General features: G+C 44.0%; 1 protein-coding gene across 6 annotated transcripts in view; it reads right to left on the bottom strand.

The window, feature by feature from the left end:
• Cobl (cordon-bleu WH2 repeat protein) overlaps positions 1-26,012 on the bottom strand; it is a 188,617-nt gene that overhangs the window by 5,174 nt on the left and 157,431 nt on the right. For all 6 annotated transcript variants that reach the window (XM_013024460.1, XM_013024464.1, XM_013024462.1 and 3 more), the window contains 5 exons: positions 20,668-20,977; positions 10,388-10,485; positions 7,048-8,903; positions 4,451-4,570; positions 3,121-3,381 (listed from right to left, as the gene is read on the bottom strand). In XM_013024460.1, coding sequence (XP_012879914.1) covers positions 3,121-3,381; positions 4,451-4,570; positions 7,048-8,903; positions 10,388-10,485; positions 20,668-20,977 — 2,645 coding nt within the window. The remainder of the gene's footprint in view (positions 1-3,120; positions 3,382-4,450; positions 4,571-7,047; positions 8,904-10,387; positions 10,486-20,667; positions 20,978-26,012) is intronic.

The raw sequence follows: 26,012 nt of genomic DNA, 5'->3' as shown, positions 1-26,012 counted from the left end.
TGTGGGGGAGGGTCCAGTCGTGGGGCCTGAACCCTGGATCTGGGCACTGTCCCTCAGCTCTTCAGCTCAAGGTTAGCGCTCTACCACTTGAGCCACAGCGTCACTTCTGGCTTTTTTCTTTTTGCTTATGTGGTGCTGAGGAATCAAACCCAGGGCCTCAGGCATGCAAGGCAAGCGCTCTACCACTGAGCCACCTTCCCAGTCCCATTGGAGACTTTCTTGACCGGCACACACATAGATTCATTCTGTGGGCAAAGCCAAGATCACATCTCCTTGGAAAGTGGCAAATCCATTTCTTTTCCTTCTCTATTTTATCACTGATAGTGTTTGCATCCCTGGGATACCTGAGTTATATAAGGAAGGGTGATCAACTTGCCCACTTAAGTCTGATACCATAAGGTTTTTCTGCCACGGACATCCCACATCCTGCTCTCTCTCTCTTCCCCATGGATGGGCAGCAATCCTCACTGAGCAGCATATCTCCATACCTTGACTGCTGGGAAGGCTGTGGTTAGCACAGCTCTAGGAACCCCAGTGTTCAAAGGAAGCAAGAGAAAGAACAAGAGGCAAGATGCCAGTGACTTCCTTTTCCAGACCCATACAACATACCGCAAAGTACTTGCTGCAAAGACAACTCAAACCCCTGAGGTCCGTGCATAGCAGGATGGTGTCATCAAAACAACTGGCGAGAAAAGCATCAAGTCATGGCCTAGATCTCAGGGGCTGCCTAATGCCCTCAATTGTTTCTCAACACAGAGGAGCTATGACAGAGGGCAAAGCCCTCAGGAAACAAAGGCAGGGATGCCCCTTGAGGGGAAATCTCTCATGGGTTCAGGGAAGCCAACCTGGGCCAGAGGCACCTGGGCCTCTCCCCAGGAGACTGAACGAGGACAGCTCAGCAGGAGCACCGCATGATTCTTCACCTCCCAAGCCACATTCTCCAGCAGGTTTTGTGTGATTCTGCCACAAGACAGCAGGTAGAGAAGGTTTCTGGTCATTTGGCTCCAGTAGTGACAGAGTGACAGAACCTTGACCCGTGTCACACTCGGCATATCTTGCAGCCCCAACACATATTGTATAAATTGCTCAGGTATCAACCCCTTCAGAAATACTACGTACATATTTATCGATTAGAATGTTCTAGAGTAGATAAGGAAGGTTACAAATTTAGACCAATCAAAAAAATTAAAATTCCCTCTGCAGGATGTTATTTAAGTAGCTGACAGAAAGCTGAGGCTGTGTCAGACACTCTCCTACCCCAGCCAGGACTTTCCAGACTCAGCAACCTTGCCTCTGAGCATGCCTGGGACCCTTGCTACCCACCCTGGTCCTCCCAGCACACCTGGAAGTCCTCACCTGCCTAGGTCCCCTCCCATCCAGGTCCTCATTTCTTCCCATTTGCTTCCCCAAAACACATTTTCCTCTCCTTTGGCAGGCTATTCTCAATCCTATAGACTTTCCCTTTCCGGAAAGCATTCTCACAGAAAGGAAGTCCTAGGTTTCCATCTGTGCCCCACCACTTGCTCACCAAGAGGTTCAGCCTTTAGCCTCTCTGTGCCCAGCATCCTCAGGATACCAGTGGCTTGGAGAATATAGTTTTGAAAATTTCCCTACATCAACCAATGAGGTGATGCGTGTAAGCAGTGGGAATATATCGTGGCCATTGCCTTCATTCTTGGGGACTTAAAATGTGTGTCCTTTATCCTTAGGGGACCCATTCTCTAAGTCCCCGAGCGATGCTGAAATTGAAGGTGGTACTAATCCCCAACAATGTTTCTTCCTAGACCGACACATCTCTGATAAAGTTTACTTGTATAATGAATATATTATATAAGAGCAGAATTAACAACTATAATTAATAAACGAAAACAATGGCAGCACACTATAACAAAAGTGACTTTAAAACTCATGAATTGTTGATTTCTGAAATATTCCACTTAATATTTCCAGACTGTGGTGGGCTCTGGCAGGGAAACATGGCTCCTGGGGTAGCTGGGAAAGCCACAAGTGAGGGAAGGGTTAGTGGCTCTGTCACAGGGTAACAGAGCTGGGGACTGCTGGGGACCCATGGAGCTCTGTCCAGAGAGGGACAGGCTTTCATAGCCATGCTGTCCTCTATCCCTTTAGGTTCCTGAGTGGGATGGGGGACGGAGGGGAGAGCTGTCTGCCTTTTAGTGGCAGTGGCAGCCTCGTATGGGTGGCCCATCACTGCCCCATGGGTGATCTGCACTCTGCAGGAATGCCCATCTGCTCCCCTTGTGACAAGTACCTTCCCCGCAGAGCCCCCTGTGGCCAAGCAGCCTTGTTCACCGCCTACATGAAGCGAGGATAACCTTTACTACCAGACTTCTTCAGTCAAAACTTAAGCTTAGGATACGGCAATAAAAGAAAAAGACCTCACCCTCCCTATTAGTACAAGTCTTCCAAACCCAGCAGGGATGCAACAGAGAAAGAGAGGGCTGGAGCATTTACAGAATCCCAGACAGACCCTGAAGTCACATAGCTCAAGTGTCCCTTATTTTAGGATTACTATTGGCAGAGGCTATCAATTCCACTGGGACCAGGTAGGTAACAGGTATGCAGATCTGCCCTGGATTACACACAGAGAGAAACCAGGGAAGAGACTTCAATTATGACATAACTGTGTAGACAGGGAAGGAAAGGGGGGAAAGTGGGTGAGGAGGGTGATGGGAAGAAGGGAAAGAGAGGGAATGAGGGATGGAAGAAGCACAGGAGGGAAAGAGGGAGGGAAGGAGAAATGCAGGCAGATAGGAAGGATGGGGGAGGGAAGTAAGGAGAGGGAAAGGAAAGAAAGGAGTGAAGAAGGAAAAAAGGGTAGGAAAACAAAAGACAGGAGGGAAGCAGAAAGGAATGCTGAGGACTATGCATTGGTGGCAGGAGCCCTGGGCTCTTTGTCTGGGCTCTACCACAGCTTGGCCCTGGACCAGTGTCAACTGTGGTAAGCTGGGACTCCAGTCACCTGGGCAGCAGCTCCTATGCAGTGCTGTCTTGCCTGCCCTGCCTGCTGAGTGCTTGTGGACCATACCATGTGCAGGCTTATTGAGCAGCAGGGCTGCAGGATGCTGTAGCTCCATCTCTCACCCAACTGATGATGCTCACCTTTCTCAGCCTTGCAGCCCCTGTGCCAGAGCGGATGGCATCCATCAAGGCTTGTCTGGCATCCCCGGAGTTGCTGAGGGTGTCCATGCTGGACCTGGATGCTGTCCTTGCTGCCGAGGGGACCTGCGAGGCCTGCAGGGGAGGGGCAGGCAGGGCTGGTGGGGGCGGAAGATTGAGTTCTTCCTGAGGACTTTCTGAACTTGGGGCCAATTGTTCCGCCGCTCGGAAGCTCCGGAGCTCCTCAGAGGCAAGTGATGACACCTAGCAACAACAGGGTTAAAGGACTGGGTACAGTGAACAGTAATGTAATCCCGATCTCATGGAAATGTCAATCCACACAGGAATGGTGAGCCCTTTGGGGAAGAGGTCATGAGAGCGGAGCCCTCATGAATGGGATCAGTGCCTTTAATAAGGGATCCAGGGGGTCCCCTGTACCTTCCATCATGTGAGGACATGGTTTGAAGGTGCCATCTATGCACCAGGAATTGGGTTATTCCCAAACACCAAATCTGAAAGTGTCCTAACTCTGGACTTCCAGAACAGTAATAAATAAACTTCTGAGGCTTATAAGCCACTCAGTCTTTCACTGAGCCTGACAAAAATAAGTGCAGTGACAATGCCCTTAAGGGTGCTTTCTGAGATGCCAGCACATCGCTGCACTACCACTGAAACTCAAGACAGTTCCTCTGAAGATAAGCTGGAGGAATCTGTCTGCCCAATCGCTTAGATACCTGCTCTTAGGCACTTTGCCAAGTCACAAATCACAGGGACCAGGATGTGGTAGTAATGCCTTACCCAGACCTCTCTGATCTCACAGCATCCTTTTGCATGTAAGGATAGAAACAGGGACCAGATAGCAAATCTGAGCCCCCTGAATAAGGTGCATGCTGAGAACCCCAGGAGGCGTATAAAAGTCTCACATTCCAGGCTGACCCTACACTGGGGTCCATATGGGTTCCTGCAAGTGGACAACAGCCATCACACAGCAATGTCACTCTAGGAGGTGGGTAACTGGGATGGCCTGGTGGACTGATGATCTAATCTTGAAGCCAGTGGGCATCTGAAGGAATTTGGAAAGTGCCCCCATGTGAGGCTCAGAGAGGAGTTCTAACAGAAGGAGGGTGAAGAGGCTGGGAGATTTTTCTTAAGAAGAAGTGTCACCTTCTGAAGAGAGGAGTCTAGATTGGGTGCCAACATGCCTAGCGGGTAGAAACAGCTGCTATAATGATGGCGTACCATATATCCAGACCAATAGAAGCGTCCACAGTCCTGGGTGCTGGGGAGAGGGGTGGGTGGGCATTTGAGCCCATCCCGAGGTCCTCTTCCTTACCTTCCTCAGGCTACAGGCACCACTGTGCCCTCGAATGGCTGCCAGCAGTGCCGATCTCTCACTCTCTGCCTCTGTGTAAGATGGTTTCTTTGGCCCTCCCTCTGAGGTGTGTTCTGCCGTCTAGGATATGAATGGTGGGAACATATTTCAGCCCAAAGTCAGAAAAGCTAACTTGAAGGTAGCTTGAGAGAGAAAAACATTATGTATCAGTTGAGGTCTAGATGTTAATTGGTTACGTGTCTACTAATGGTATGTAAAGCCCAACTCACAGTCCTTTCAGCACAGCAGTCAGTAAATTTAATAGGAGATATTCAAGATTTTTTTTTTTTTGCCGGGCCTGGGGCTTGAACATAGGGCCTAAATGCCCCTGAGCCTCTCTGTGCTCTAGGGTAGTGCTCTACCACTTGAGCCAAAGTACCACTTCCAGCTTTTACTCTTTATGTGGTACTGAGGAATCGAACCCAGGGCTTCATGCATGCTAGGCAGGCACTCTACCACTGAGCCACATTGCCAGCCCAACAAGACATTTTTTTTTTAAAGTAGGTTTTGAGTTCCATGATATTCCCTAAATGTAGTCTGGGCTAAGTGAGCCTCACTGGGTTAGTAGCTTGCTGTGAGCTTTGAAGCCATACTCCACTGTAATTTGAAGGGCATCTCATAAAAATCAAATTGTAAGAGAGTTGGGGTGACAGCAAACAATGCCTGTTTTTTGCTGCTTAACTGGAGAGAAGGATCTTTTGGATTTTTCTGTCTGGGCTAGCTTCAAATCTAGATCCTCAGATCTCAGCCTTCTGAGTAGCTAGGATGACAGGCAGGATCCATCTGATATATACTGTTTCTTAATGACAAATTAGTGCTGTTATGTGTCCTGGCTTTCCACAGCTGGTATGTGTGCTGACGTCCAGTTGGTGTGTGACACCGGGTCAGGCCACCTTAGCTGCACTGTCTTCTCATGTGTGAAATGGGGAAAGCAAAGCCTAATTATTAGCATTGGTTTAACAATGAAGTCTTATTTTCATGTGTAAAATACCTAGAGAATGGAAGAAGTGTGTGATCACATTATTCCTACTATGAACAGACAAAGACAGTAATGATGCTTAATGATGCTACAGTCATTGATGGACCACATAGATGACGGTGAACTCACGAGACTAATGGAGCTGAGAAATTCCTGTTTTCCAGTGGTGCTACAGCCACACCAAGTTCCTACTTCAATGCATTGCTCATGTGCTTGAGGTGATAGCATGTACGGAAGACTTGGAACCAGACACAGAATAGTATGATAGTGCAATTACATATACTTCACATCACAATGTTGACAAATAAACAGCAATTACTAGCTTATACACTCATTGTACTTTTATGGCTTATCTTATGGTGAATCCTATTCAGAGTTTACTATAAAACAGTGTGCCTAGCACATTATAGTGGCAGCAGGCTTGACATCTTGGTTTGCTCCATAAATCTAGCCAGAGACCTTGTAGAGTAACTTGACATGTACCATTCATTTGGGTGAGCATACTCCATGGTGTCAGAGCAATCACATTCAACTAAATAGCCATGTATTCCTCAGAATGTACACATACACACATTGTTAAGTGACAAATATCTGTGCAGGATAGCAGTGTCTCATTTTTTTTTTTTGGTGCCAGTCCTGAGGCTTGAACTCAGGGCCTGGGCACTGTCCCTAAGCTTTATTGCTCAAGGCTAGTGCTCTATCATTTGAGCCACAGCTCCACTTCTGTTTTTTTGTGTGTGGTTTTGTGGAGATTTGAGTGTCATGGACTTTTCTGCCCCAGCTGGCTCTGAACCACAATTCTCAGATCTCAGTCTCCTGAGTACCTACTAGGATTACAAGTACCAGCCACTAGTGCCCAGCATGGTTTTTAAAACCCATTTTAATGTACTATAGCTTGAATCATAAATGTGGGCAGAGGCCCCTATGTCAAAGATTTGGTCTTTATCATGACACTATTGTGAGATGGATCTTTTAGGATGTATATTAATGGGGGAGTGTCTAGCAGGAGGTCCTAAGTTGGGCCCTTGAAGGGGATAGTGAGATCTTGGTTTCTTTCTCTTTCTCTCTGCTCCCGGCCATTATGTAGTTGGCTGTGTCACATGTTCCTACCATGCTGTGTTGTATTTTTGTAACTCCCAAAGCACGTGTCAACTGATCATGAACTGAAACCTCCAAATAGTAATCCAAAATAAAACGTTCCCCCTTTTTCAGTTGATTACCTCAGGCATTTTTCTACAGCAATAGAAATCTCACAAACATTCACTGCTCTAAGACCTTGTGTTCATAGCCCTGTACCCCAGCCACTCAACTCTACTGGTCAGGCAAATTAACTTTTATTGGCTGCCATCTTTTCTACAGGGCAGTTGGACCTGAAAAGCTGAAACCTATTATCTGTAGGCTCTTAGTGGTTCTAGTCACATATTCTGGAGGAAGGGGATAGAAATTCTAGTTGAATTGAAGGATGTGTTAAACTTTGCTGCTGCTGCTAGTCTTTCTTTCTCGCTCTGATGTTATCCTAAGGTTCTGGGACATGGGTAAACAGCTCCCTGCACTTGTCCCCAGAATGCCCCTCATTCACCTTTCGGAGCTTGTCCTTCCCGCCTGCTGAGTGGATGGCTTCCATCAGAGCACTGTGCAGGGATGTATCTTTTGGAACTGGTCTTTGTACAACAGGCTTGAATTTTTTCTTTGGCCCAAAAATGCTGGGTGGCAAAGTCCCATCTGTCTCATGAGCATCTGATAACAAACTGGGCTTTTCTTCTGTTTCTAGGATGATGCGGCTAGATAATTTTGGAGAGCATGAACGCTCGCTGTTCACTGAGACCCAGGTAGAGCCATTCGCCAGTGCCCTGCTGGAACTCGGAGCCTCTGCCAAGCGCAGAGACGAAGGGGGTGCCCTTTCTGGTGGGCGCGTGGGGTCAGATGCTGAGCTTGTCTTTTGGTTACTTGTGCTTTGCTTTTCACTGAAACCACAGCCCTGACCCACAGAAATAGGATCCTTCTGGGAAGATCTGACTGGTGGGAAATAGGAGCTTTTGTGGACAGCAGCAGGACAGTCTTGAGTGGGTAGTTTCCTGGCTGGGTAGCTGACCTCCCCTCTGGCATGGGATCCCGATACAGCCAACTCTGCCCCAGGACTGCTGTGAAGGCAGGCAGAGGGCTGCTTCGTATCAGGCTTTTTTCCTTGTGCCTCAGAGTACAGGTTGGAGGAGGCTGTGTTGTCTTTCAGAGTGGGAGGTGGTCCTACCAGCTTTGGTCCTCTGTCTTCGTGGCTCTTCTCACCATTCTCAGGCTGCTTCGCCACACTGCTGTGGACTTTCATGGGTCCTATCCGCTTGGCAATAGCAGAGGCCACATACTGGCTGGATGTTCTTCTCTGAGGCTTGAGGAATGGGACTTCTGTGGTATTAGCTGCTGGCACTTTGGTGACCGCTGAAGGTGGCTGGCTTCGCTCCTCATCCAAGGGGGATCCATATTCTTGGGGGCCAGACTGTTGCTGGGCTGCCTGGAGTCTGTGGTCTTGTGGTGGCTTTGCTGGTGAAGTGGTGGTGGTGGTGTGAGCGGGGGTCTGCTGGGCTGAGCTTTCTGTGGGCCGGTTCACGTGCTTTTCCATTGAGTTACACATCCAGAATTCTTTGACTCTCCCAATGGGTGGAGTTTCTGATTCAGCAATGGCTGATGAGCGGGAGATGGTCCTGCCGCCTTTCACATGAGGAGTCACCAGATTGCCTAGTTCATCGATCTTAATGGCACCCGTGGAGAGGGACACACCCCTGTCGTAACACTTCATCTCTGACTTCGGAGGAATAATTTTGTATGTTGTGAGGCCATACTTAAGCCCAGGGCTTCGTCCTGGAGTTTGGCCTCGCTGAGACCACGGTGGTGGTACCAAGGTTGGAGTGTCACTGTCACTGTCCTTTCTGATGGCTGGCTTTGAATTTACTCTCTGGATGTCATGCATCTTCTCGGTTTGAGCAGAGCCTTGCACCTGGCCTTTTCCCTTTGCATTTAGACCCTGTATGTAAAGTTCTGAAGTAAAAGAAGTCATCTTGGACCCTATTACAGTTGAAGTCTCATCCTGAGAGATGTTGGCTAAAGGAGAATGAATTCCCTTTGTGATGTCCTGGGATGGAGGGAAAGGGTCAGCCTCTTCTTTCTGCCTCCTTCCATGTGGCTGGCTGTTCTCAGACTGAAATGGGAGTAGGTGGGATTTCCCACTGGCAACATCCCCTTTGCCAAAAGAACCAGCATTGTTGTTGCTATTCGACAACAGCCCTGAGTCCACAGGATCATCAGAAACTTCCCCAATAAATGTCACTGGGATTGTGTCTGTGTTACCATAGGGAATTATAGCCTCTGGCATGCAGTGGTTGGACACACCATTTATGGAATTGGTTAGAGAGCTGAGGTCCGATTCATAACTCTCTTCTATTTCTGCAAAGGAGGAGAACAACAAGTCACTGACACTGCTAGTGGCATTCTCATTCAAAAGGCTTAGTGCAATCAGGGTCAAGACTTGGATTTTCCCGAAGTTAACTTTTAATTTTTTTATATGCACGTTGAAATACAATTTTGATTTAAAGTCTATATGTGTCTGGGGTCAGAATCTCAACTCCTAATACGCAATGTAAGATTTGCTTGAGGATATGATATTTCAAGGTAAGCTGTTTATTTTGCTAACATTTTTGAACTAACTAAGAGATTTCTAAATCTAAGCTTCTAGGAAAGTCTGTTCTCCAAACAGGAATACGATGGCAAACATGGGGTTTGGGCCTTCGTGTTTTTTGTTTCTACCAGAAGCATGGCAAGATATGTGGGATAAGTTTCTTAAAAAGAGAATGACTAAGTCTTGAATTCTTCTAAATTACACTGACTCTTCAAAGCAGTAAATGATGTAGTAGGTCATGTGGTCACAGGCTGTGGGACCCTGCACAGCTGGTTCAGATTCTCAGCTCTGCTAACCCTACACTCAGGACAAGAAACTGAAAAGTAAGTTTGACAAAAATTACTGATTACTTGTATAGGGTGCTTTCTTCTTTAAGACACGATCAATATATAGTTTCTATTTTATTTTCAATGTGTGTCTTGGAGAAAAAAGCATGTCCTTTGTTTTTAAAAGAACTCTTATTTGTTTACTGAAATTATTTGTATCTGCTTTGGCCTATCAGTAGAACAGCAATGCCATGAGATGCTCCACTATCAAGGATTAATTGGCTTACTCAGGATAAAAGGTTGTTCTGTTCCCCACTGCCATGTACCAGCAAGTAAAGATACCTCTTCATCTTTGTGCCATACTGTTTTGCTATAGCTCACTTGAGTATTAATCTGAGTGGAACACTGTGTGTGTGTGTGTGTGTGTGTGTGTGTGCGCACGTGTGCGCACTGGTAGTGAATCTTGAATTTAGATCCTAGCCTCTGTTCCTTAGTTGTCTATTTATTTATTTTTACTCAAGGCTGGTGTTCTATCACTTGAGCCACAGCTCTACTTCTGGCTTTTTTGGTAGTTTACCAAAGATAAGTCTCAATTGCCCAGGCTGGCTCTGAACTGTGATCCTCAGATCTCAGACTCCGAGTTGCTAAGCTTATAGGCATGAGCCATACCTTTCAGTGTGAAAATTTAGTATTAGTCACAATGTGTTCGAAGCAATCATTCAGACAGCTTCTCAGTAGTGCTTGGAGCTCCTATGAAAAGTAGTCTAATAGGATCCACCCTCCCTTACCTGAGAGAGAGCTCAGCCCTTAAAGCCATGCTCTCCTGAAGTCTCAGTCTCCTATCCAGTCTATCTCCACATAGAGCTATCCAGTCTATCTCCACAAATCTCTTCGTCATTTCATTATAGGAGAGTACACTCAGAAAAATGACCAGAAGTATCTACGATGACAGTACAGGATCAAAATACTAAGCTGCAGCCTCTTACCTTCTAGGTCTTCATCAAGTTCTGCCAGGGTTTTGTGGAACTGCCCAGTAATGAACAGATCTTCATCGTCATTTGAGGGAATGATGGCATTCTCATTTCTAGAGATGGCGGATGAGAAAGGAAGAACATTTATTTATAGTGGCACTGATTTAAAATACTAGCAGAAATATACAAGGACCAGACAGCCCATGTTCAAGCTCAAGCTTCAGAGTTGTGCCAGAGCATTGTTGTCCTTGGAACTACTGAGACAGAGATTGCATGTGAAGTGTGTATGGGAGTGTGACATATGGTTAGCTTGGATTGTATGTGTGCATGTGTGGGTAGGTTGTATGTGGCATGTGTGCTGTGTACATGACGTATGTTGAGTTTGGAGTATGTACACACGTGGGCAACATTATTTGACTTGTATGGGAGGTGCTGTCTTTGTCATGCATGTTGTGTATGATAATACATGGTGTGTTTGGGACTATCTCTAGGTATGTGATGTGCATAATACATGGTGCATTTAGGGTATGTCTATGTCAGTGATAGCATCGCTAGAACCACACACAGTTACGCTTGAGTCTGCAGCCAGAGTTCTAAGCTTCAGCCCATTAGGACTCATTGAGTTGTTCCTTAGAGTGTAGCTTTTTCCTCAGTGTTCCTCAAAGCCCCCTGGATGACACAGACTCTGGCATACAGAGACTTGGAGAGGAGCTTTGCACAAGGAGGCGGTGAATAACAAGTGCAAGAGAACTTTCCGAGTCCTGCAATTTTACACCTTCATGCCTCCACCTGTGCCTTCCTGAGCTGTGACCAACCTGACACATTCTGAAATGAAACATCTCAGGCCACAATGAAGTGCTTTCCTGGTCCTGTTGAGCGTTTCCACACTTCTACTCCAGATTATTTTTTGCACTGAGCAGGTAATGGAGAGGACAGCAGGAGTCTGGGCGACCTGATCATACCATTCATTGGGCTGTGCTCCCCAGGTTCTTTCCTTGAGTACAACATGAACAGAAATAGCTCTCATTCTTGCCATTCCTCACTTATGTCTTTCCCCAAAATGTTTTAGGAGACCCAGTAGGAAGAAGCGCCCAGAAGCATGGCCTTAATGACTACGTGTTTGGGCCAGAACAACATAGCTTTCACATGCCAGGCCCTGGATTGTGTTCATTAGCATAATTTCTTTTATAATAATCACAAGTTATTTCTAAGGTGGGTAGTGTATACAATCATCACTGCACAGATGGGACACTCTGTTACAGACCAACAGACCTGGGCAAGTTTTCACTAACATTTAAGGCCCTAGAAAGGACACACTTTGCCAGCCAAGGGGCCTGGCCATGTCTGAGGCCGAGAAGACAAAGGTGCCCTTCCCTGCCCCCCGCCCCTCCCAGGGTACCAGGCCTCCCAGAAGATGGGAGCCTAGCTGCTCAGGACAGAAGAATCTTGCTGTATTTGCGTCACAGGGACAGTGACATCTGTGAGACAACTACTGACAAAACAATTTGAAAGCGGTCTTTGCAGGGGCTCTTGCCTTTAGTTTCCTATTGTGTGGAAAACACAGAGACATGTCTATGGCAATTGTCTATCTTTAGTGAAAGCTGATTGTTAACATTGAGGACCAATTTCCCTCATTGCTAATCAGGCCCAGATAATGATGCATGAAATATGCCTTGCACAATCCTCACTTACGCTGCAAAGTTTTCATTCTGATAAATGAGCCTTTCTTTCTTAGTGACCATGTCCATTCGGAAGCCAGGGACTGGCTCCAGGATCAGCCTCAGCTAATGTCTTCTGACAGGACAGACAAAGGGGGCTGGTTGAAGATGTGTGTGCATGTGGGCCAATTAATAAGGACCACAAGAGGTGCACAAATGTCCTTCCTATTGCTTTGGCTTTGGACTTTAATGATCTGAATGCATTTTGCTAAAGTTTTTTTTTCTTTCATGAAGTTCAATGGAATAAATTTAAACATTCCGTAAAATATGTGGCAGAAAAAAATGTAGAAATTGACAAAATAGTACTTGAGATTGAAAACAGAAAACTAAAAATAATTCTTTTAAGTAGTTTCAATTCAGTATGTCAGTTTATGAGTACAATGTATCTTGATCGATGTTATCCCTTTTATTAACCTCCCACATTTCCCCCAACCCCTCAATTTTCCCAGTTCCACTCTCACATATATACATTGAGTATTATGACTGCATTCACCCACCCTTCCTCTCTTAATTCATCTATCCTCACTTCCCCAACAGCTCAAGTTCTAGCTTCCTAGTATTCATTTTGTTAGAATGCATGTTAGACTGTATACATCACTGTTTAATTAATATATTTGTGTGTATATGTATATGACCAAAATTCCTAATTTTAAAATGCTCTTCTTATAGAGAGCTTAAAACTCAATCAAAATTGCATACTACTACTTTCAAGTATTTGCTTTTAAGTGTACACATATTAGACATTGATAAGAATGATATTAAGAAGCACTAAAACGAATTTACTATTAAAAATTTCACTGATTTCATAAATGTCAAACTACAAAATAACTGCCACTCTAAGTTGATGAAGCTAAAATAGATCTAATGTTCACACTAATTCTTACTGGTTGTAACTGGAGAGCAAATGGAACCAGATACCAACAAAGGAAAATCACTTTATCTTTGTAACAATATTGGTGTGTTGGTCTCCATTTTAATTATTTATCTTAAGGAAACAATCCAACAAATGAAAAATATAAACCTATCCCTGCTTCTTGTATTGATGTGAAGAATTCTTTAAACATCCAGCAGTAAATCCAAACATGAAATAATATCTGCACATGGCAAAATTTTTATTCTGAAGAATGAACCTTGCTTTCTAAGTGGCTAAATAGATTCAGCCAGGGAGGTAGCTTCAGGATCAGCCTTAGTGAAATATTTATAAGTTTAGTAACTGTGCTGATCATTAGGTCTACATATTTCTATAGGTTCCAATGCTTTACCTAGTGTGTTATGTGAAAAAATCAATACACAGAATTATATATTAAAGTAATTATGACATAAAAAGAGCATGGGCCTGTGGATAAGGGTGAAGTAGAAACCCAGATAGCAATGAACAAACCAGCCTGACTGAAAATGGGGAATTATCCTTGTATTTTAGGATTGTGCTCGTTTAGTAGGAAACAGCTTGGGTGATAAAGCAAGTGTGTGTGTGTGTGTGTGTGCGTGTGTGTGCGTGTGTGTGTTTGTGAGCACACATGTGTAATCGCCAGTTTTCGGCTTTCTTTGCTTAAGGCTAATATCTACACCTGTAACCACCAGTGCCTTGCAATAAAGCAATTTTTAATGAGTAAAACTTTTAAATAATACTTTCATCTTCTAGCTAATAGTGATTGCTTTTATGCAAAGGAGTTTATAATTTGCTTATGCCATACATGGTACACGTGAACTTGTTTTCTTCAGGAGTCCAGGAGTCCCAGTATGGACCTACTGGTCCGTTCATTAATGACAGGAAATCTGCAGCAAGGCCAGAGCCTCAGGCCTTCAGCACCCTCCTCCTACTCTGACTTGATCTCATCTGATCTAGCTCAGAGCCTTGGGGCATCCTAGATAGTTTCTCCCCTACCTTCCAGACCACACTGTCTTGCTGAAATTTCCTGTTCCCTTCTATCTACATTCCTCTTTTTTGCTCATTCCTTCTTCCTTCTGTCCCTGATGGCTGTCACTCAACCTCAGGCTTTGATGCATCCACTCTCTTCCATGGTCCTCCATGACACTCTAATGGTAGATCTAGGTATTTAGACCCTGTCTGCCAGGAAGACAGAGTGGAACACATGTTATAAGCAAATAGCTTGGATGCACTGTGGAGTGAAGGGCAGGAAGGTCCTGAGCACCACTGCCAGGCCTTTGGTTGGTATGTCTCTTAAGGGCCTGGCTTCTCCAAATAAGGGCAGAAGGAGTCCTATCATCTCTTTGCAGCTTGCTTTTGGTCCTAATGTAACTCAGCGGTGATATATTCTAAGCCCTCAGCTTCTGCATGAATGGGTTATCTAGTCAAAACCAAAGCCAGCAGACATGTATGTACTTTTGCTTTTCAATCTAAGATTTGTAGGGGAAGAGATTCAGTGATAATTGCTTTTCTTCCCCACCCCTACCCACGGTCTTCCCCACAAAGGGTTATTGATGGATTATATCCATTCCTTCCTCTTTGTAAAAACCACTAGATTCCTCTGCTTGGTCTCTGGGCGTGGAGGACAGCTCCCTGTGGGCACAGCAGGAAAGCCCAAGGCATGTGTCACTGCCGAGTCAACAGTGGGCAGGAAGCCATGTCTCTGTTGTCACAAAGCAAAAGTGTGCAGATGTTTCTCTCCCGGGTTTCCTTCTCCAACCTCCCAACTCCGCCCAACAACCCGGTCTTCAGACATGCTTTTTTATTGACACTTTGTTGTGGCTGAAGACCAAGAAAGTAAAGCAAACAAACAAGAGGGCAGGCTTTTCCCTATCAGGCGGCACATGTTGATTAAACACTGCCAGAGCTCTTTTCTCCCAGGGAGCGGGTGACTCTGCAGAGAATAGAATCATACTCAGGCGACTGCTGCCCAGGCTACCACGCACACAGAAGAGCACTGGGGACTTCAGCCTGCTTGGGAAGTGGAGCTGCCTCCTGGGCCCAGCCTTCAGGGGCTCTGAGGGTAGAGCAAAGGGGGCTGCCTGGCCTCACACGTGTATATCCAAGTCCCTGCAAAATGAGAGCAGGGACTCCCTGCTGTCCCATGAGCACCAGGACAAAGAGGGATTTGGGGAATTTTTGTTTTTATTTACTATGGGAAAAGAAAAGGAGATTCTTACCCACATGAAATTTATAAGATCTACTCAAAGCCTATTAGGGCATGATTGGTTTGGAAGTGGTTAAGTGAGTTTCCATAAGAAATATATACAATGGCAGAATGAATGAAAAAGAAAAGCCTGAGAGGAAAAGTCTGAGAATGTTCAGGGAGTAATTTAGTTCTCTGATGACAACCCTGTGGTTTCAAAATGATAACTAGATGGATCAAGGCAAGGAGCTCAGGAGCCCCAAGCAGAAGAGGTCAGATATATCTGATTCCTCTGTTTTCCTTATAAGACTTTCTGCATTGACAAAGCACAGAGTTTGATGGAATTAGATAATATATATATATATATGTGTGTGTGTATATGTATAATTTACACTATTGTAGTTATTTCTTTAAAAAGATCATATTAATATTAGTTACCTCTATTTTTATTTTTGCAGGTAGTAGGACTTGAATTCGTGGTCTTGGGGTCTCTTGCTTGGCTCTTTTTTGTCATGGCTAGTGCTGTACAACTTGAGTCAAATCTCTACTTCCAGACTTTTTTCTGGTTAACTGGAGATAAGTATCTCATCTGCCTAAGCTGGTTCTGAGCCTTGGTTCTCAGATCTTAGCCTCCTGAATGTCTAGGATATTGAGCATGAGCCATCAGCACACAAAAGTTTTATTATTTTCTCTAATGGTTTATATTTATGTGTGTGATTGATATAATCTTTTCATTGTGCACTGGATTTGGTGCTTTTTTAATTTTTAAAATTTATTTTGGTGGTAGTGGGGTTTGAATTCAGAACCTCTTGTTTGCCAGGCAGGCTCTCCACAATTTGAGCCAGACCCACAAACCCTTCTACTTTAGCTGTTTTTCAAGTAGTAGGTAGGGTCTTGTGTTTGTGGTGTTCTCCCCACCCCCACACCCCCCAAAAAAAGCAGGCCTGGATCTTGATCCTTCCACTTGTACTTCTTGCGTGGCTGGGATAACTGGGCTAGGCTACCACACCTAGCTTATTTATTGAGATGGGGGCCTTGCTAATGTCTTGTCTTGGATGACCTCAAGTTATGATCCTCTATAATTACAGGCTGGAGTCACTATGCTGGACCATTTGGTGCATATTTTATAATACAGTTGAACTGGACCAACCACTTGGCAAAGGCTCAGTAGCCAAATATGGCTAGTGTCTACAGCACTGGACATTGTAACTCTCCATGTTTTTTCATGTGCAATAAATTCTCCTTTGACAATGTAGGGAACTTCACTGTTCTAGAGGGCTCTAGAACATAGCAGGTTTCTAATTTTTCTGTAGTGCTTATAGCTATGACTATTCTAGAATCTTCAGGGTATTGCATGTCCCAACTGTTCCTGTGGTCAGGCACTTCCTAGAGTTACAAAGCCTTGGCACCTAGAATGTACAAAATGACTTTTAAGTGCTTCTGTGGTCACCGTGTCCCTCTGGTTACACAGTTTCCTGGTTCTAGATGTGTTCAATGTGGCAGATGCCCCTGTGGTTAATGAGTTCCTGTGGTTACAGCCTTGGGCTCCACTCAACTAGAGACTGGAATGAACTGGACGTCTAAGGGTTGGGTCTATTTGTAGACTTTACACTGAGGTTGCAGGCCCCACCCTCTCAGCTGACTTGAAGTCACATGCCCCGAAGTTGATGGAGGAATTGTGTGTGTGTGTGTGTGTGTGTGCGCGCACACACGCACGCACACCAGTATAGAGCCTTGAACTCAGAGCCTGGGCCCCGTCCCTTAGCTTTTTTACTCAAGGCAAGTGCTCTACCACTAGTGACACTATTCTACTTCTGGATTCTTCTAGTTAACTAGGTAAGAGTCTAAAGACTTTCCTGCTCAGGTTGGCTTCAACAAATAACACCTCAGACAAAACTGGGGAACTCAGAGATAATTTCTTCTTTATTTGGATGAGGAGCTGACTGAAGCCTCATGAAGGAAAATGATCTAACATGGACATCCATGCTAACACCATTTCCTAATGGTACTGGGACTTGAACTTAGGGCTTAGGTGCTGTCACTGAGATTTTTTGCTCAAGGCTATAACTCTACCACTTGAGCCACATCTCCACACATGGCTTTTTGCTGGTTAACTGTAGATAAGAATCTGATGGACTTTTCTGTCTAAGCTGGCTTCCAACTTTGATCCTCAGATCTCAGACTCCTGAGTGGCTAGGATTACAAGCATGAGCCACTGGTGCCTGGAGAATTAATAATTATGATTACAGATACTGTTTAAAAGTTATGCAATATGTCCTACTTGTACAGTCCTGCATGTCTGTCACCAACCCCTGGTACCTCTGGCAGGTTGCTGTTATTATCTACACTCTGTGTATTAAGAATCATAGGCAAGGGGCTGGGAAGGTGGCTCAGTGGTAGAGTGCTTGCTTTGCATGCATGAGGCCCTGGGTTCCATTCCTCAGCACCACATAAGAGAAAAAGTCAGAAGTGGTGCTGTGCCTCAAGTGGTAGAGTGTTAGCCTTGAGCTGAAGAGCTGAGGGACAGTGCCCAGGCCCAGAGTTCAGGCCCGATGACTGACCAAAAAAAAAAAAAAAAAAGAATCATAGGTAATGTTGAGAGGACTCTTGAAGGCTAAACAGCTTATAGCAGGAAGTCAACTGTTTGCCTTTCAGGTTCTAAAACATCCTCCAACTCATGAGACTATTGTCAAGTTTGGTAGCACCCTGGAGGTGAGGGGAGAAGAATATATTCATAAAGCATCAGGTTCCAAAAATTAAGGATTATCCTGGCTGTGGCCATAGACCATTCACTCTCCTATCTGGAGAAAAAGCATCAAGATCTCACATAAAGGTCAGTGCCAGCAAAACAGAGCATGTGTTCTATACACAGTATTGCTGGGGCCTGTGTTCAAAGTGTGTGAGCAGTCTCAGCTGTAGCTCAAATGCAGGAAAGGGTTTTGCAATGAGGAACAAACAGATTATAGTAGAAATAGACATCTCTGTGTTAAATAACTAAAAGGGAGATGTTTTAATTTTTGTCTACTCTAGTTGAAAATATTATAGATCAAGAAGCATATGTATGAAGGGGACTAGTTGGGGTATAGGAGAAAGGAATGGATGGTTGACTTCTAATTACCTTTCTGATAACATAAAAGATTGGTCTCTAAGGCTGGATGTGATTTTATATTTTGGTTCTGGTCCTGAGGCTCAGGGCCTGAGCGCTGTTCCTGAGGGTTTTTTTTTTCTTTCTCAAAACTAGCCCTGTACCACTTGAGTCACAGATCCACTTCCAACTTTTTGTTGATTAATTGGAGATAAAAGTCTCGTAGACTTTCCTGCTTGAGTTAGTTTCAAATCTTGATCCTCAGATCTCAGCTTCCTGAGTAGCTAGGTATTACAGATGTGAGCTACCAAGGCCCAGCTAGACTTTTAATTTTAGTTATTAAGGAATATATATAATAACAGGGGGCAGTCAGTGCTCATAATAAAATAATAGGTAAAAATAACTCAAAGTAAAATAGTGATATAATTCCATTAGCCAGATGAGGAAGTGTGTGTTTTCGGTGGCATGTTTGGAGAAAACATAAAAAAAATACAAAAGCATTCATTTGTTTATTGACTTAGGAGTTCTTTTTTAAATCTTATTTCTACTAATATTTCCATAATATTGTTTATCTTAAACTTAACTGAAAATTGACAAGACACAGAGGAAACAGTATTATGAAAAACATGGAACCACAGCCATGGTGTTGCTATGAGAGATGAAGAAATAAAGCAGGGTGGCACAGAAGAACGTGTCCACAGATTGATCCATAAGTGGAAACTTGACATCCACCCAGCAGAGGAAAAGAAGCCTGATTAAGAATACAAATTCATAGCCAAACACTGGTGGCTCACGCCTATAATCCTAGCTACTTAGGAGGCTAAGAGCTGAGGATCATGGTTCAAAGCCAGCCCAACTAACCACCAAAAACTGGAATGAGAGCTGTGGCTCAAAGTGCTAGAGGGCTAGCCTTGAACAAAAAAGCTAAAGGACAGCAGCCAAGCCCTGAGTTCCTGCCCTAAGACTGATGCGCGTGCGCGTGTGTGTGTTTTCTTCCCTGAGTTTTGTGTGTGTGTGTTTTCTTCCCTGAGTTTTGTGTGTGTGTGTATGTGTGTGTGTGTGTTCATAACACATAAGAAAACAAACCCTGGACACAGGACAGCCCTTATAAGAAATCCAGACTACTGAGCCTCTTAGGGCAATTGCAAGAATCTCTTAAATATGTAAAGATGAGACATATCTGGGAGATGAAACATCCATATTGCCAGGTGGGGGGGGGCTTGTGCCTTTAATTCTAGCTATACAGGAGATTAAGATTTGAGGATCTCAGTTCAAAGCCATCCCAGACAGCAAAGTCTGTGAGAGTCTATCTCCAATTAAACAGTAAAAAGCCAGGAGTGGAGGTGTGGCTCAAGTGGTAGCTCCAGACTTAGTCCTTGAGGTCAAGACCTAGCACTGGCCACTCCCCTCTTTCCATCTTCACTTATATACAAAGGCAAGTATTAGACAAATTAAGAAAAACAAAGTTAAACTCAAGCCATGGTTTAGAGATTCTTCCTGTGTAAATAACAGAGAAGAGGAGAAATTAACATGCTAAAAAAGTAACATAACTTTGCAAAAAGAACCAAGTACACAAATAGGCAATCATAAAAGAAAATAATCCAAATTGTTAACAAAAAGAAGAATCTCACCCTTACTGATCACAGGATTACAAAACAAAGTCACACAAGATGTCAAGTGATAACTCAGCATGTCTACTAATATCAAATTTGGAATAACAAGATAGTCACAGACCACTGGAGGATCTGAAGAATAATGACCCAATATTACATAAAGTTGAAGATTACTCTTGCTGATAATAATTTCTTTTCTAGAAAACTGTCTGCTTGATAACAGTAATGTGTTTTGTGTGTGTGTGTAAGACTTGGTGTTTTCAGTCCTGAAATACTGGAGCAATCTAAGAATCTATCAAATAAAAAATGGATACATGCATCATCATGGATAGGTCTTGAAAAAATGCTTTTAGCAGGGTGCCTGTAGCTCAGCTATGCAGGGGGCTAAGATCTGAGGAATGAACTTCAAAGCTAGTCTAGGAAGATAAATTCATGAAACTGTGATCTCTAATTAGCCACCAAAAAGGTAGAAGCAGAGGTATGGTTCAAGTGGTAAAGCACCAATGCTAAAGGGACAGTGCCCAGGGCTTGAATTCAAATCCCAGTACTGGAACAAACAAAACAAGAAAAGACTGTTGAGTAGAAAAGTAGAGTAGGAATATGGCAGCATTTGCATCAAATGTCATTATGATGTGTTACTATCTACAACTAGCAGGAACACTTGATGGTAGATGAGAAACCTCCAAATCAGAATGAGGATTGCAGTGGGAGGCATCTGGCACATAGATGGTAACTGAGTGTCTGTGACAAAGTCCCCCTCCTCAGAACATCGGATGAGTATGGGTGACATCCCCTTGTGACTCACCTCGGATGTGAGCTGCCAGAGCCATTCATTTCCCACGATGGGCTCTTTTGGGGACCCAGGTCTGGGGTTCCAGCCAGGTCCTGGTCACTGCAGTCTTCCTGGTCTGTGGCCCATTTGTCCTTGGATTTGAGGCTGTCATGTTGTGAGTCCAGAGAGACGATGTCTGAGGGGGAGCTCATCACCCCTGAGTCCTCAGTTGTATCCTCCGAGGCAAAACAGCTGCCCACAGAGCCCGTCTCCTCAGCCTCTGGTGGCAACTGTGGGACTCCGTCCACGCTGCAGTGACTGCCAGGCCTCAGGGGTAGGCTCACTGGACAAGACAGGCAAGGACAAGTCAGCACAAGCCATTTCAGGTCCCACAGTGCCTAGCAAGAGCAACTGCCAACAGACTTTTGGGAAATGTGGACCCTCATTCTAAAACAATAGCTTCCTCCTCTGGAGACAAAATTTAAAAGGGCCTATGTGGACACATAAATGAAAGCAGAATTTCCCTCAAAATCTGAGTGTTTGATTAGTTAACCATTAAACATGCATCTCTGTAAGTCTATGGGTTAAAAGCATTTAAATATTCAAAGTGATGAATGATGTGGTGAATGAAATTGTTAAACCTCTGGTTTATCTGAAGTTCTGGTACTGGAGCTTGAACTCATAGCCTGGGTGCTGTCCTTTAACTTTTTCACTCAAGGCTGGTGTTGTACCACTTGAGCCATAGCTCCACTTGTGCTTTTTTGATAGTTAACAGAGAAAGAGTTTCACATACTTTCCTGCCTGGGCTGGCTCCAAACCATGATCCTCAGATCTCAGACTCCTGAGAAGCTAGGATTACAGGCATGAGCTACCGGCATCAAGCTAAGGAATTGTATTATTTTTTTAAAAAAATTATGAATGATTAGACATTTTTAAGCAACATAACAAACATGGAAACTTCTGACAAATTTTTCATAGCTACATTTGAAATATGGTCTTAAGCATTAATGGCTCCCTTCCTTTGCATTGGGCTCCTTCCTTTATAAGTGAAGGGTAAGTTTTGGTGTACAGTAGAGGTGACCTGGGGAGGAGAACCTTCAGGTAAAATTTTAAGCACAATAAAAAGTATCCATGGTTTTGGTTCTCTGGGCCCTGAGCATTTCCTGATCCAATCCAATAGAGGTTACTATAAAATTCAACTTCATCAAAGCCAAATTTTGTCAAATGCCAACAATTTAGTGTTCTCCTGGGAAACCATTACAGGCCTGCAGTCTATCCAGTTGTTTGGAGATTCCTTAAACACAAGTAGTGTATGGTATGGGTGTGTGTGTGTGTGTGTGTGTGTGTGTGTGTGTGTGTTTTCTTCACTGAGTTTGCTAGGATTCCTAAATTCTCAGTTGAAGGATAGTAATGCAAACTTGTAGGCAGCTGTAATCAGAATGGTTGCTGATTAATAGGGAAACAGACTCCTCAAAGCACAATGTAACTAAGCACTATCCACTCCAGTTCAGAAAATCAGGACTTGTTCTGTTTCAGTTCCTCTGAACTTTGAGCCCAAGTCCTTCCAGAAATGGTCCTAGATGCCTGACTTGAATGCCTGAATGCATGCCCTAGACATGGGCATACTCCAATGGCATTACTGGGCACCACTCTCACTACCACCAATATTCCACCTAACTCTAGGCTAACAGTGTGTAATTAACAAACCAAAGGAAGATCTCTTCAGGTGTGGGTTTATAGGACATCTTGAACAGCATCGTAAGCATCAGAACAAACATTTAAAAGAATAAGCATTTCACAGAAGAGCTCAAAAGGAAAGAACAAGAACGAGGAAGAGTAGCTTAGACGCACAAACACACAAGGTGATACACAGAATCCATGAATGCCTTTGTATATCCAGCTTCCTTCCCAGCTCTTAAAATGAATTTACTAAATTGTTTTAATTAATTTTTATTATACTATGTAGTTGTATAAAGGGGTTCCAATTTAACATGCCAGTTTGTAAGAAGGTCTTATTATGTAACTCAGACTGGTCTAGAGCTCTCAATTCTCTGCCTCTACCTCCTGAGTACCAGTATTATAGGTGTGAATCACCATACCCAACTGCAAATCCCAATTAGCAGCTGGACTAGGGAAGAAATAGCTGCCTATGGGTTAATACCAGGCAGAACTTTTCTGGCCTATGATTGCTGATAAGCTGTCACGTCTGGGACCACTATTGTCTGCTCTCCTTGGCACTTACACATCAGCATCCAGTTGTCAATCTGGCTCAGAACTATTCCCCCTGAAGCTGTCTAGGCAGCCCACAAGGTGAGCCTATTGTCCCTCTGTAAGCCTACTGTCTCTTACTGTTTACCATCATCACTGAAAAAGTAGGTCAACTCTTACTTACACACCATGTTGTATATAAATAGCATCACACAATTAAAAAGAGCACCAAGCTTTCAGGTCAGAAAGACGTTGGTTCAAATCTCAGCAGAACAATTCCTTGGCTCAGTCTGGGTGGTGGTGGTGGTGGTGGTGTGTGTAAGGTGTTTAGTGTTGCCCAAAGTGTTGCCATGAGCTCTGAATATCATCCTCAGGTCCCCCATACCATGTGGCCTTGGGACTAGACCTAGGGTTCAGTTTGAGTTCATTGGTAACTGAGTTAGTGAAGGGAAAGACTATCCGCTCCATCAAAGAATGATCATGCAGTATCCAGCACAAACACTGGTGCATAGACACAGATAGGTGGGCTCCCTCCCTCCCATTCCCTCTCCTGAATGAGCCCCTAAACTCCCTATGGCCTTTATCTCAGCTAGAGGTATTCCCTTCCTTTCTTCTTTCTTTCTCTCTTCCCTCCCTTCTCCCCCTCTTCTTCTCTTCATTCCTTCCTTCTTTTATGTGCCTATAGTGGAGTTTGAACACAAAGCGTGGATGTTTTCCCCTAGCTTTTATACTCTGTGTTGCTGGTATACCACTTGAGCCACAGCTCCATTTCCAGCTTTTTGCTGGTTAACTGGAGATAAGAGTCTCATGGACTTTCCTGCCCAGGCTGGCTTTGAACCTCAATCATCGGATCTCAGCCTCCTGAGTAGCTAGGCTTACAGATGTGAGCCATCAGCTCCCACCTGGCTCTGGGGGTGCTTTAACTTCTTGGGCAAGGAGGTTTTCTTGGCCAAACACCCTATAGAGGTTGATGCAACTGTGGTAGGGAGAGGGAATCTGCCTCTACTCTTTTCCTAGCCTGTACTCTTTTCCTAGGACTGTAAAATACATCTGGGCTTGTCTTAGGTCCCCTAGAGGTTTTGAGGCCAAAATAAATAAAAAAAATTAGTAAGTTTAAGAATCAGTGCCCTAAATTAATCCAACTGTGAAGCCTTAAATCAACCTAATGTGAGAAGTCACAGATCTGGGACACACATGCTAAACCCTTTAAAGAATAAATAACAGGATTCTTCAAAAAACTAAGCATAGACCTACCCTATGATCCAGCAATACCACCCTTGGGCATTTATACAAAAGATTACAAGTCAGGATACAGTAAGGACACTTGCACACACACATGTATGTGTGTATGTGTTCACACATACATATACATACAAGAAAATTTTACTCATCCATCAGGAAGAATGATACTATATCATTTTCAGGGAAATGGATGGACCTGAAACAAAATAATGGTAAGTGAAGTAAGTCTGGCTCAGCGAGACAAAAGGACACATGTTTTCTCTCACATGTGGAAATTAGATCTAAATTATAAATATAAACAGGGTCATTATACAAACATATTAACTAAAGTATGATGTACATAAGGGAAGATTCCAATGATATACCTCCTGCAAACAACTTAAGAGTTTAACAAAATGAATTCCAGGAACTTGTGGTGTGAGGAGGAAGGGTGAGGTCAAGGGGAGGAGAGTAGATGAATGAAGAAAGGGGGTGGATGAACACAGTCATAATATTCAATGTATATATGTGAAGATGGAACTAGGAAAATTGAGGAGAGGGTGGGGCTTGAAGGGATAGGGGAGAATTATGAAAGGGGGCGATATCCATCAAGATGCATTGTCTTCATAAACTGACATGTTGAACTGAAACTCCTTTGTGCAACTACTTAATTTTTAAAAACATAAGAAAAAATGCATAACACAGAGTTCTGTGGCTTCCTGCCCAGGCAGGCCCTCCATTTCTCAGGGTAATCTTCCCTTAGGCTTGTGGCTTGGTCAGGAGCACGTCGCGGCTTTCTGTGCCTGTGCCAAGGGTGGGCAGACAGAGCTGGGCAGATACAGGTGAGGAAATCCTCTGAGGGTTTGCCGAGTCTGAGAGTCAAGGAATTGAAAGGGCAAACAATCCAAGGCTGATAGGAGTAAAGAGAGGGGGCCAGGCCTGGACAGGGCAGACTGGCAGTAGAGGGGTAGGGAAGCTGCAGCCATCAAGCTATGGCTGCACCTGTAAAAACTCTTTGTTGGGTGGGGGCTAAGGCTGTGTGGACAATTTTCTGGAAAAATTTCTGGGAGAGCTATCAGGGCAACACTGCTTTACAGTTATGAACAAAATTTCCCAGGAAAGCCAGACCTGATTGGCAGCAGTTTCCAAGCAGCTTCTGAAATTCCTCAAAGCAGAGGGGGATGAAACTTTTGTGGGAATGAGATGCCACTGATTTTTCTCATCCTGCCCTCCACTACCTCAATTCAGAGTTCTTCTTTTGGCTGGATCCAATGATTAGCCCCATGAGCGTTAACATGCTTTAATCACTTCTCAGTAAGAAAATAGTTCAGAAGATCTTTCATATCCTCATCAATTTTTTGAGGAGGGTGGGAAGACTGATGGTGCTATGTATTGAACCCAGGGCCTAGGTACTATCCCATAGTTTTTTTACTCACTGGCTGGTACTCTACCACTTGCCATACTTTCACTTTTTTGCTGCTTAGTTGGAGATAAGAATCTCATGGGTTTTCCCTGTCTAGGTTGGCTTCAAATCATGATCCTCAGATCTCTTCCTCCTTAGTGGTAGGATTATAGTGTGAGCCACCTGTGGCTGGATATAACTCCAGAGTCTTTGAAAAAGACAAGAATGCATTCTCTTTGTCCTTTCCTCCTATTTTCTGCTTGTCCTAAGGGACTCAGTTATTGTTTTTAAGTTTATTAATGGACTGGTGTATTTCTTCTTCTCTTAAAGTAAGAACACCCTTTTGTTAACTCAAAAGTTATCATTGCAAGATATTTGCTAATGTAAAAACATACATTTACTTTTTATTTAGCAGAAGCCTAATATAAATTCATGATTGAATTTACTTCCAAATAAACAGCCATGGAGATTTCTTTAAGAATATTAACCCTTCTATGACCCAGCAATCCCACTTTTGGGCATTTACCCAAATGATCACAAACAAGAC

This window comes from Dipodomys ordii, unplaced genomic scaffold (genome assembly GCF_000151885.1).
Source record: "Dipodomys ordii isolate 6190 unplaced genomic scaffold, Dord_2.0 Scaffold76, whole genome shotgun sequence".
Taxonomy (NCBI): Eukaryota; Metazoa; Chordata; class Mammalia; order Rodentia; family Heteromyidae; genus Dipodomys; species Dipodomys ordii.
This window is presented reverse-complemented; position numbering and strand designations above follow the sequence as displayed.